Raw genomic sequence first — 13,141 nt, forward strand, 5'->3', positions numbered from 1 at the left:
TAGGCAATGCTTCCCGCTTCCACACTCCTAAGGGAAGAAGCACGTGAAGCTGACGTGGAATCCGATGGATGCACTTCTGTGCACCCACCCCCACCCCGGTGTCCAGAGCGTCTGTGAGGCCCGACACGTCTGTAAAACACTCCACACCGCATCCCCGCAGGTGGAGAAATGGACTGAACAGCTCCAAGAAGGCTTGAGAACATGACAACAACTTAACTCTGCTTGAACGGTAGTTCTCACTGCATCTGACCACCCAGCTTCCTTCCCGTTTTCCTAACCCTCCAAACATTCTGAGACCAGCTCCCCACGCACAGAACTGCTTCTGGACCCAGAGTCTGTTCTGCCAGCACCTCTACCTACTTCTTACTACATCTTCTACTGCAGCTCCTTCCTGATGGCACATGTGTTATTTCCATAACTAGCTCATCAGTAACTTGGGAGCGAAATCAAAATATTTCTAATTTCCTTCATTCTCCAGATGCTCTCACTGGAGGGACTAACTCTTCCAAATCAACCCCGAGGGGAGGCTGAGTGAGCGAGTGCTCTAGGTTTCTATCAACTTACTGCTGGTGAATGAGCATCTTTTCATCTATATCCCAAAAGAGAAATCTGAACATTGTAATATTTGTTTCTGCTTATCACTACTTAAACCCGTTATTTTTAAAAAATCAGTGTCAATAATTATTAATAATAAAAATAGTGTCAAAAAACAAATACTGGGGGCTTCCCTGGTGGCGCCGTGGTTGAGAGTCCGCCTGCCGATGCAGGGGACACGGGCTCGTGCCCCGGTCCGGGAGGATCCCACATGCCGCGGAGCGGCTGGGCCCGTGAGCCATGGCCGCTGGGCCTGCGCGTCCAGAGCCTGTGCTCCGCAACAGGAGAGGCCACAACAGTGAGAGGCCCACGTACTGCAAAAAAAAAAAAACAAAAACAAACCACCAACTACTGGAAAAGAATACAACACAAATAGTTTCAATGAGTATTTACAAAAACACCTAACCTAAAAAAATGAGCTGTGATCTATAGCAGCTACACTGACCTCGTGCAGGGTTGGTGGGGTGTGAGATGGAGGCATGGAGGCAGTGTGGCAGGTCCTCAACAATCCGACCCAGACTTGCCGTATGACACAGCACCTCCACTCGCAGGGGTGTGGCCGGAAGAACTGAAAACACGTTCATGTAGACCTGTACATGAACGCTCACACCGGCATCGGCACAACGGTCCCCAGGTGGAAACAAGCCACCTGCCCGTCGGCTGATGAAGAGAGAAACAAAACATGGTCTCTCCAAATAATGGAAATTATTCAGTTTAAAAAAGGAATGAAACACCTGCACGCGGGGTACCATGTGGATGAATCTGGAAAACATGGCGAGTGAAGAAAGCTGACACGAAAGGCCACACACTGCGCGACCCGTTACGTGAAGCGATCAGAACAGGCAAAGCCACAGGGACAGAAAGTGGATTCGTGGTTTCCAGGGGCTGGGGGAGGGGATGATTGGTACAAAGTGCCTTTCTGGGGTGATGGAAATATTCTGGAATGGGACAGTGGTGATGGCTGCACGGCACAGTGAAAAATTAAAAACTGCCAAAGCACGCACCTTAAAATGGTGAATTTTATGTTATGTGAATTCTATTTCATAAAAAGTTTGAGTCTGAATTTATGCAAAATAATCAAAGTCGGCACTGACTGTCTCCAGAGGAGACCCCTCCCGCCTCCTGTGCCCTCCCGGACACACCGTCAGGGGAGGTGCCCGCAGGAGAGATGTCCAGGCAGAGCCGTGCATACGCCCCCCATGGCTACACGATGCTGTAAACTCACACGCGCCACACACCTGGGCCCCAGGCGAACGCTTGGGATTGGCTGTCCGTGGGCCTTTTACCCTCTTCTGGAAGAATAAACTCTTGTGCTGTGTATAGCATTTATTTCTCTTTGAACATGTGGCCTGATTTCTCGCGTTGGTCTTTTTAGAAGGCAGGACGTGTGATGAATCCTACTGATGTATTTTCATACCCATGGGGGGGATCGTCAGTTTTTCTTAGATCAGTGAGCAGCATGGTCTCCAGGTTGAGGTTTGATGGGGACAAAAATCGAGCTGCTGAAACCGATTTGCTCGGTTACTCAGGAAGATGGATGGGAGCAGGGCCAGAAGTTCAATGGCCCTTTTTGTGGCCGTGGATTCGAACGTGAGATCGGGTCTCAGCAGCTGCTGTGGCCCCAGCGAGCTGGGCCAGGCCCGGGGGAGGCAGCAGAGGCTCCGACAACTGGGGAACGATGGAAAAGAGAGAGAAGATTCCGGCCATAAGGTCAGCCCAAGAGAGAGAAGCTGTTCCTTCATGTGAGAGAAAAAGCCGGAGAAAGAAGAGAGGGGCTGCCGCGGGGGGAGGGGGCCCCGCTTCCCCATGAGCCGGACAGTGTTCTCAGCCTCCAGCAGAGCTGCAGCCCCTGGGCCCAACCTCAGCCCAGAGCCCCTCTGGTTCCCAGGTCAGCACCCAACAGAGGCCCTGCCGCTAAGTCAAGGAAGGACGGTAACTTCATAAATTCTGTAAAGCCATCCTCCCGAACAGAATCAGTCATAACACCTGTTTTGATCCACTTCCTGGCTGGATCACATCAGGTATAATAGAGAATTACAAGCTCTGCAGGAAAACACGGGCGACGGTGACACATCACGGTGCAGATTTACTGTTCTTTCCTCTTTTACATTAAGTATTTCTCATGTCAACACAGACATCTTAAATACAAACTTTGTTCCTATATGTGTGCATGTGTGTGTGTAGGTAATACAGTCACAGTGAGGCGACCTGAGGAAGGCAACTTAGTTAATTCATTGACGAAGCGCCGTCTGGGGACGCCCTATTTTAAAAGTCTGTGGACGAATCTTAAAGGGTAGGACGTCTTAGGAACATGCAATGCTGAGGCGCTCTCTGCGTCTTTCCTCTCTCGGAATATGAGCTCAGGAAACGATCTACACTCCTGCCAGTGCCGTATCGTCTGCATAAATAATGTGCTGCGTGGCACCCTTGAACTTCTCCCCTCCCCCTTACCTAATGGGAGCTTCAGAAATGATGGCGCTTCCCTGAGATACTCGACAGTGATGGTCACTTCATCGCCAGCATTTCTCAAAAGATGCACCTGTCAATGTGACAAAAGACAGCTACTTTACCATCACAAAGTGACCAGAACAGAAATAGAAATAAATCCCTACACGTCTCGCCTGTCTCCCGAGAATTCAGCGTTCACGTTTACCTTTGAAACTCTGGAAGTCCTGCGAGCTTTACCTGCCGTAACAAAAGGATGGCTGCATGTCCCCAGGTACAGGACTCTGGAGCCTCAGCTACACACATGTTCACACGTCAGCAGAGGTTTGAGGCCAGGCTCCCTGCACACTCTACCCACGCCATCCCGGAAACTCAAGTCATGTGAGAAATCCGCGTGGCGCGCAAACTGACAAATTTCAGGCGCTGGCAACCCACGCCAGCGGGTCGACTGTGACACTGCAAACCGCAAATATGAGCTTCAGAGTTTAAACGACATTTTAATTTTGGAGAAACCAGCGGGCAGCACTTCGCCCTTCTCGGCCACAGCGTCACCATCCCCAGGGTTCAGGCCCTTCCCCTGTAACCCAAACAGCTCATTCTTTTAGCTCTAGGGTCAGCTTTTAACGCTCAACGTTTGCCTCGTTTAAGCAAACGTGATTCAGACACATCAGCCAAAGCCCGGAGTAAGAAGCTGTACGTGTTCGCGCCCCCAGCGTCCCATCGGGAACGCGTGCGATGCTTCCACGCGGCCCCGGCCCTCCTCTGAACACGCCCCTGCTGACGACCTGCTTCTGCCTGGAGACCCACAGAAAGGCCTTTCCCGTCACCCCGGGGACGTCCTCCGTGTCCCCGAGCCTGAGCTCCTCCCCTTTGCCTCGGCCCGGGCCAGCCAACGTGAAGTGGCGCCCCCGGCTCATCGCGCATCCGTCTGTCTTCCTCTCCCCGAGGCCCTGCGTCCACAGCCTCCTGCGCCACGGGCGCCGGCGTGTCTCTTCCACGTATCAAATCTCGTGACCCTGAGGCCTTTCCTCCATTTCACGCCTCACCAGGCGGGTGCCCCGGGAGCCCTGAGGCGAGCCTACCCTGGCGCGCCTTCCCGAAGCCCCCTCATCTCCTGCTGGGTGGGTGCAGGTGCAGACACGGGATGAAACGCCCCAGGGTCTGCCTTCCCTAAGTCAGGGCTGCCGCCCACGGCAGCGAGAAGGGGAGGGCTCAAAGCCTCCCACCGAACCCAGCAACGCGGCCATGAGACGGACGCTCTGCTCGGACGACTCAACAGCTGGGGCCCAGCTGGGACCACCCTCCGGCCGGCCCGAGGCCCCGGAGACAATGACCATCACCTCAGCTCCTCCAGGCCGTCAAGGGCAACAGGGCCCAGGCACCTCCTCCTCCGAGGGCAACCCAGGACGAGTCTCACAAAACCGTGGTGTCATTGCGCCCTCTCCTCCTGCATCGAAGGGACCCCGAGCTGCAGCGCCGTCCTCTCCAGATGTGGCTGCTGCAAGGGTGTGGCTCACATCTGAGTAGGGGACGGCCGCCGCCGCCGAAGAACCTGCCTCGTCCTGGGGGCTCATGGAGCTTTAAATTTAAGACCAGGGTGTCACGTGGACAGCACGAGCCTGAGATGTGCGCCCCTGTCTGTGGTCAAGTTCTCCCGCTGCTTCTGTTATGTGGGTCTGCCCACGTGTGCGCACGCACACGCACACACCCACCCCTACCTCAATAAGTGAGCATATATTTAACAATTTTACAAGTCTTCCTGGAGATAAAATGGAGTTTAAAGCATTAAAATCTATCTAATCAAGGCTAATTAGCCCCCAGAAGACTCGCTCACATATTTACACGGCTCAGTCCTTCAGCGTTGTTCCCCAGGCCCTTGAAGAAACACCACTTTGGACAAGTTAGTTTTATCCGGGAACAACAGTAAGGAGTGAGGCAGGCGCACCTTTGATGAAAGAGTGGGCTTAACTTCAACGTATTATTGCTTTTCAAATCCCAAGTGTCTACCCTGCCTTGATGCTTCCAGACTTTGAGATGCTAGGACAAGGCAAAGGTTTTACTTCATCGCCAGTTTCTTTTTTTTCAATCTAGTTCAAAGTATGTATGTGTTGTCTGAGAAAATATTTTGACCACTGACCATTAATGCCTCCGAATTCAACGAATGATCTCAAAGCTATGTCTGTCCCTCAGACCACAACCTTCGGACTGACGGGTGTCGGGAGGGAGCCTGACTCCACGCTCGGCTCTGGATGGCGGCGCCCCTGCTCTGCCTCAGAGCCACACGGACTTGCTTTTGCACCTATTTAAGACCAGCAATTCCGGCACCTTCCCGCCTGCGTCCCTGTCACCAGGCACGTCTTCTCTGCTCTGACAAAGTAGGTGCAGGTTCCGATTTCCCACCTCTGACTCACCTGCTGGGCCGCCAAGTTTTACCGGTGAGTCAGACATATTTCTTTTTTAGGAAGGATTCAACTCTCGTATGAATCTTTCCCCAAGCTTTTAAAATGCCACTCGAGCCATTTAAACTGCTGGGTGTCTCAGGTAAACTACTTGAGCTGCCACAACAAAAAGCCACAGGCTGGGGCTTGGACGACAGACACTGTCTGCCACAGTTCTGAGGCAGAGCCCGCGGTCAGGGTGCCGGCCGGGTCAGGGCTCTGGTGAGGGCCTTCATCCTAGCTGCAGACGGCCACCTTCTCGCTGTGTCCTCACAGGGCACAGAGTGAGCTCTGGCGCCTCCACCCCCTCACACGGACGCTAATCCTACTGGACGGGGCCCCACCCTCATGACCTCATCTCCCTGGATTCTCCTCCGAAAGGCTCCTCTTCCTGACGTCATCACCCGGGGGTTACTGCTCCAACCTGTGAATCTGGGGCACAGACACTTGGTCCAGGACAGGGGCTGGCAGCCTTGCGGCCTCACAGCAGTTTCTCCAGGGAGTCTCTGAAGTTGTCTCACCAGGGACGCCTTCCAGCGAGTGAAGAAATCATCCCATATGGTTATGTCTGAGGAGCCAGCGCAGCTTTAAAATGTTGTAACTGAAATATGATGACTGGATATTTTAGAACAGGAAGTAACAAACAGATACACGATGAAAGCATGGGTGTCTTTCACATGCCAGAGCCCTGGATGGACACCTCAGACACACGGCTACTGGTGTATCTTGCGTGTCCTTCCGGAAATCGTCTATGCATTTGCAAGAATGCCTTCTCTCTTGAGGGCGTTTTGGTGACATCTAGCAGAATTCACAATTTGTGTGCCTTTTGGCCCCGTGCCCACACGTGTAGGTACGTGACCATGTGGGGACAAAGAGGCACATGCAGGAAAGCGCACTACACCACGTGTGCTGTCTGTCCTCTTCTTTGGCCCTGTTTTCACGTCAGTGGAACCATGTCCACTAGACAAATCACTCTCTTTGCCTAAAATTGAATCTGCAGTTCACCCCACGTCAGCACATAGACCTGTCCTGCTCCTTCACATACAAATACATAGGCTCACACACACACACACAAACACATAGGCTTACACACACACACACTCTCACACACACACACACACACACACTTGCACCTGCCGGCCTGCCAGCCCCTTGGCCGTCGCCTGCGGGGTTGGGTCCCCCCTCCGACCCTCCCTCACTAACACCGCCACTGTCGACGTCTGCCAGTATCCCCCCATCCTCTATAAAATGACGTGCGGAACCGGTGACAGCACTGTGAGAGCAAAGCTTCCAGACGCCGGGTCTGCGCTGATGCCTGGACACCCAACACCTGCCCTGGTCCACCAGTCAGAACAGGAGGCTGATGTCTGCCAGGTGATCAGTGCCCTTCGTCTTGGACCCACCTCACATCGGTCCCTAACACACCCTGTGGTTCTCTTTCCCTTCCCTGAATAGAGGGTTGAACAGACATATTCCCTAACTGGTAGAATCTCCAGGCTACTTTCCTGACTCAGGCCTAGCAGGCAAGAAGGGTCAAGTGGGAGCCCCCAGAACTGCTTCTCTGGGGTCAAACAGGAAACCACAGCCGTGCTGCACGGAAGACCTGGAAGATGCGGCCTCCTCCACCCTCCCAGCCGACTTAGGTACTTAGCCCCGCAGAAAGCACGTGAATTGTCAGTAACAGCCGTCCTTTACTGTAAGTATAAACACACAGAACTACAACGACAACCGTGGCTCCAGATGCGTTCTCCTTCCCAGAACAAATAGAGCACACTCCTGGTACCTGGGCTACAACTACAGACACAGCCAACACTTCCCTCCCCTGGCGGTTCTGGCTGTCAGCAAACGCCAGCAGAGGCAGCGGCAACAGTGGACCCTGACTCTCCGGCATCCGTTCCAGGCCGGTCGTCCGTCTTTCTGTCGCCCCGCCCCCAGCATCTCACTAGCCCTCGCGGCCCCCCGCTCGTCAGCCGCGTCGTGACGCTGTGTGTATTCAACCTGCGGGGGCATGAGGCAACACCCTAGAGAGTCTGTGAAGACGCGGGAGTGTCTCAGCGGGAAGTGGCCCCAGAGACAGACGGGGGCTGGGACTGGCACCTGTGACGTGAGAACGAGTTGCCGCAGGAGCGCCCCTGCCGCCAAGACGGCACGGCCCGCTGGTGGTTGGCTTGGATCCCGATGGGGGTGTGGCCCACAGCTGGACACGCTGCCCTTCCCACGCGCCTCACGGTCGTCGTGCTACCGACGCGGTGACGGCTCTGCACTATATCCACGCTGCCCCGGGCAGGCGCCCTGCCACCCGGGCCCGCCGCCCAAAGACCTCAGGTGCCGGAAGTGTCCGTGGCAGATGGGATTCTAGGCGGTGTCTGGAGGAGGCTAGCGGGATAATCACACACGTAGCTTTGTGCTTGCTCTCCTCGTGGAAAAGCTCCTACCTGGTTACTGGGCTCAGGTGGGGTCTGGATGCTCGACCGTGGTCAACGCTACAACACAGAGTCCCGTCCGTCAGACTTTGAGTGTCCTCTGTCTCCCAAGGCCATAGGGGCTGGACACGTGCCTCTCTGCTACCAAGGGCAGCCGTTTATACAAGGCCGGCCTGGCCCGGGCCCCAGGGGAGGAAGTGGGCACGTGAACAGGAGCCAGACTCCCCTGCCCCCGGTGCTCCCGCACCAACGAAGCCCCACAAGGCACACCGGAGACGTTACGGGGAGTTTAGATCCCCATTCCAATGGCTCTGAACCCTGCTAATTTCGAGGCCCAGGAATTAGGGAGCAGTGATGCTGAACCAAAGCTACATCCGCTGAAACCTCGGCGGGTGTCAGGTGATTCTCATGCACATGGGGGTTGAGAATCGTGTCTCTGAACAATTTTCCAACTCATGCATGAGAAAATACTGTTGGTCGGTTATCTCTCTAGTTTTCTATCCATCCACCCAACCACCCATGTTCTATCAGCTACCTGTCTGTCTATCTGTCTACCTATCTACCTACCTTCTATCCATCCATCTTCCCTCTACCTAACCTACTTATTCCAGCCTGTTTCTTTCCATAGCACTTATGTTCCTTCCAACAAGATGGAACGCTGCCTTAACCTCCTGTGTTCGGGACAGTTTCTCATATGAGCAGAGACTGAGAGAAGGTGACCATCGCCCAAGGAGGGCAGACGTGAGGAGGTGGGGGGGCCGGGAGTAAGCCGGCTGCCGCGGGGAAGAGGAAGTCCAGACAGCCCAGGGCCCGAGAGCGGAGGCTCATCCTTGAGGGCAGAGGCCTTGCTGACGCCTGACGGATGCTTCGGCACCCGGGGGAAGGAGGGTCCACACGTACTTGCCAAACGACCTGGAGAAACAGGCGACCGGCCTCAGCTCCCTCAGGACACCTTCTGTCAAACGCAGCTGCAAGCTGCTGAGTGACGGCCCACGAGATGCCGTGAGCTGGGGGTCTGGGGGTTGACGGCCTGGCTGCTGCTTGGAACAGTGATCTGGAAGGTTCCATTTCTACCATTTATTAAACACAAGCGAAGACTTTATTTCTAAGGGTTCTCGAGTTCAAAATCACCCGAACTCAGAATCTGTCCTGAGATCTTAGTGATAACCGAGCTGCTGTGCATGGATAAAATGTGTATAAAAAGGACTCATTTCCACTTGAAAAGGGGGCCTCAGAAGACAAGTCTGTGGAGTTTCATCAGTTAGGGCAGTTCTTAATCAATGGTTTTCATGGGACTTAAAACCCTGGCCTGCCATTCTGGACTAGAAGTTAATTTAACATTTGAGATATTTTAAAAAAATTCTGAGCATGTTGCATAAAAATGAAGTTCTGTAATGTTTCTCGTTCTGAGACCCTTCAGGACGGAGCGCTGACCCCGCTCTGACTCTCACTGGACACCGGTCTGGGTTCTGCTGTGGGGACTCTGCTGCCAGGTCTCCTGCCATACGTGTGGGCCTGGGGGTCCCGCAGGGGGACCAGCTGCGCCCGGCGCCACCTCCCGCCAGGCATCCCTAACCTCTGCACACAGGTGAGACTGAGTGATTTTCCAAACACCATTTTTCCTTCCTCTCTGAATAGTGAGATGTCTCAGAATTTGCCCGATAAAATTACGGAAAGTTTACTCTCTGCCACATCGGCTACGATGTTATATGTTGATGTGGATGAGGACACACGGTGTCTTAAAAAGAGGGAAAGAAACACACTTTTGTCGCCGAAAAGCAGTACAGCTTTTCCAAAGCAGGAGCCCATATACAGGATGACGCTCATTTTTGCGGATCTTCCGTGTGGAGCAGAACTGACTTTTCTTCTTCTAGGATTAAGTGAACCTAGAATCTACTCTGAAAAATGAGTTTCACCACGTGCACCTGTAATTTATGAGGTCTAATATTTTTACGAAGTTTGTAAGTCTGAAGAGCTGAGACGGTATGTCACTAGCAGTGTTCCAATCATGGCTTTTGCGTCACAGAAGACTGTAGACTTGTAATTTGATAATTTGGTCCAAAAAGTATATTTGTATCAGTCAAGTATTGGAATAGCTCCATTTATAAGCTTTACACATCATTTACTTAATTTAAAAGTCTTTCTTTTCAGACGAACGCTTTTTACTTTCCCTGGGCTGGGATAAAGTTACCTAGGTGGACACTGTCTCTTTTTGAATTACTACGTATTTTCTCACCTTAAGAAAGCAAACTTTTGCAGAGATTGAAAAATAACCCAAATGTTAAGTTTAGGAAGTAAATAGATGAGAGCACATCATCCATTTGAACCTAAACCTAAAACTGCAAGTCCCTTGAGACCAAGAAACACCTGCGAATCTTTCCTCCGTGCCTGGAGCAAGTTAAAGGGATTCTTCACCTGGTTAACGACCTACTAATATGCTGTGTTGGAGCCTGACCTGACCTTGGGCAAGGTTCATGTCTGGAAAGCGTGCTGGGGTGGAGCCTGTGACCCCCATGTCCACAGGCCAGCATCCCAGACACACACCAGAGGCGAGCGTCCCGAGACGTCCTCCAAGGCGACGAGCACACAAAGCCAGAGGGAGCCGGTGTGCAGACCCTCACAGGCTCCACTCCGGTCACCCGGGCGGGGTCCCCACTCCCTGAATTTCAACCCTCCCATCTTTAAAATAGCAGCCACCAAATCTACCTTTCATAGCATTGGAGAGGGCCCATGACGTGTGGATTGTGAAGGGACGTGGCACAGAGGCCCCTTTGAAACACGACTTGCTAAACTTTCTAAGCTTTTCTGAAGCTCTGTCTCTATGAATACACTCCGTGAAATGGACTTTCAGAGAAAAAAATAATAAGAGGCTATCTAATAAAAAGAACAAAAAACATAAAATATCATACACTTACCACTTCTTCGTGGGTTGCATTTTCTACATTAATGCCATTAACCTGAAAAGATGACAAATCAAGAATTTTGAGGATAATAATCGATGAGTCTCAATTCAAAACTAACAAGAACTAACATGCAACAGAGCCAAGGACTGAAGTTTAAAATACTGACCTGGAGGAGGGCGTCCCCTACGAATAACATCCCTGTCTGGTGGGCTGCAGGGTCGCAAAAGGGGCAACAGTGTTAAGAGAGATTCAGAGACATCGTGCTCCTCCTGGCAGTGGTTTAGGGTCAGAGTTTGCAGCAACTGGCATTGTGTGTGTGCAGGTGTGAGTGTGTGCACACGTGTGCATTGGAAGTGTGGGTGTGAGCACACGTGTGCATGTGTGAGCACGTGTGCGTGCACGCGTGCGTGAGTGTGGGTATGTGTGAGCACACGTGTGCATGTGTGGTATGTGCGTGCACGCGTGCGTGAGTGTGGGTATGTGTGCGCACACGTGTGCGTGTGTGTGGACGTCTGTGCATGCAGGAGTCTCTGTGGGTGAACACGTGCATGTGTGTGCATACGCTCGCGTGCATGACGTGTGAGAATGTGAGCACGTGTGTGTGTGTGTGCTCGCACACGCACGTGTGTACACAGTGTGGGGAAACGCCAACAGCACAGCCCCAGCGCCCCCCTCGCCCGGCTGGTGAAGCTAAACATTCAGCTAATTTCAAGCACGTTAAGAGAGTTACTTTGTAAACGCAGAGCCTTGTTCAATGAGAAGCACAAATGTCACTGCCTCCTAATGAAGGATTTCATTACATGTGTGGAAAGTCTGATCCCCATTTTTCATTAAGTCGACACAGACAATAAAATAGGAATCCCAGAAGCCACTGAGCATTTTCCCCTTTCTCGGGAACACATTTACATAGACTGCTTTAATTAAAGAAAATGTGCCCAGAATATTAAAGGAAAAAGGAAAGAAAACCTTTGTATTGTAAAGTTTGAGTATAATCTCTACAGCATTATTCCACTTCACTTTTCTATTTTCATAGAGGCAGAGAGATAACTCCTTTCAATAATAAGACTGAACGAATTCGCACCAAACGTAAAGCGTTTTGCAGTGTAAACACTGACAGCTGTTTTTTCTCTTTTGTTACGCCAAGTGCCCGACTTCAGCTCTGCTCCCCTCGACGAGTCTGCCAGCCACACACCAGACAGAGCCAGGGCCCCAGCCCCTGAGCCGCAATGAGGCCCCTGTGCTTTAGAGACCTTGGTTGATTTCAGTAACTGACCATTTGGCCCCTCGTTTTTCCTCTTCCTGTGCTTTAAATTCCCACCTTTATGTTTAAATTCACCAATAAAGAGTGATCCCAGGAAACCCCAGACCCCGGCCTCGACCCCAGTGAAAGCAGGACCCCGGGCCTCGCGCTCTCTGCTGGCAGCCTCCATCTTGCCGTGTGACCCAGGGGTGCTGTGTGATTTCCAGGTCCTGTCAGCAACGAACATTTATTTTTTCAGTCCCCTCATGGCTACTGCTGAAGGCATCGTACGACCATAATAAGAGCCACAAGGGCTGGTCCCGCCACAGCACGGGTTAGAGACAGGCTGAGACCTGCAGAAAACACATTTTCACAGGTTTTTTTGCCTTCCTCTAGATTTGTTTTAATTTATAAGTCTTTGGTCAAATATTGGAAATAATAAGTGATTAACACTGGAATTCTTTAAATTCCAGGTAAATATTTAATGTCAATTGTTAATATTAGTTCTAGTCATTAACTAGTATTAAATTTTATTGAAGATAAAGTACGGTCTTTATATTAATGAATTTAATGGTATGGTTTTAGGTAATAAAGTTATCATTTACACTGAGCCTTTGCCCAGAAAACCTGTCACCCACTAGGTGAGATCTACACTCCCTCTAGCTCCACAGGGGGGCCCTTTCAGAATCTCCCCCATCTCTGCCTGTATCTCTGTCTCTGTCTGTCTCTCGGACTCTACCTCTCTCTGCCTCTGTCTCTCTCTACCTCTGTCTCTGTCTCTGCCTGTCTGTCTGTCTCTTTCTGTCTCTCTCTGCCTCTGTCTCTGTCTTCTCTGTCTCTCTGCCTGTCACTCTTTCTCTCTGTCTCTGCCTCTCTCTCTGTCTCTGCCTCTCTACGTCTCTGTGCCTCCGTCTCTCACTGTGTCTATCTCTGTATCTCTGTCTCTCCTTGCCTATCTCTCTGTCTTTGTCTCTCTTTGCCTGTCTCTCTCTCTCTCTCTCTGCGTCTGTCTCTCTCTGCGTCTGTCTCTCTCTGTCTCTGCCTCTCTATCTGTCTCTCACTGCTTCTATCTCTATCTCTGTCTCTCCCTATCTGTCT

The 13,141-nt window shown here is 51.9% G+C and overlaps 1 protein-coding gene across 1 annotated transcript in view; it reads right to left on the reverse strand.

The window, feature by feature from the left end:
- SNTG2 (syntrophin gamma 2) overlaps positions 1-13,141 on the reverse strand; it is a 151,747-nt gene that overhangs the window by 96,000 nt on the left and 42,606 nt on the right. Inside the window, exons 8-10 of the mRNA XM_065890866.1 lie at positions 10,970-11,013; positions 10,816-10,857; positions 3,046-3,133 (exon numbers count right to left, since the gene is read on the reverse strand). Of these exons, the coding sequence (XP_065746938.1) occupies positions 3,046-3,133; positions 10,816-10,857; positions 10,970-11,013 (174 nt within the window). The remainder of the gene's footprint in view (positions 1-3,045; positions 3,134-10,815; positions 10,858-10,969; positions 11,014-13,141) is intronic.

This window comes from Phocoena phocoena, chromosome 14 (genome assembly GCF_963924675.1).
Source record: "Phocoena phocoena chromosome 14, mPhoPho1.1, whole genome shotgun sequence".
NCBI classification, from domain to species: domain Eukaryota; kingdom Metazoa; phylum Chordata; class Mammalia; order Artiodactyla; family Phocoenidae; genus Phocoena; species Phocoena phocoena.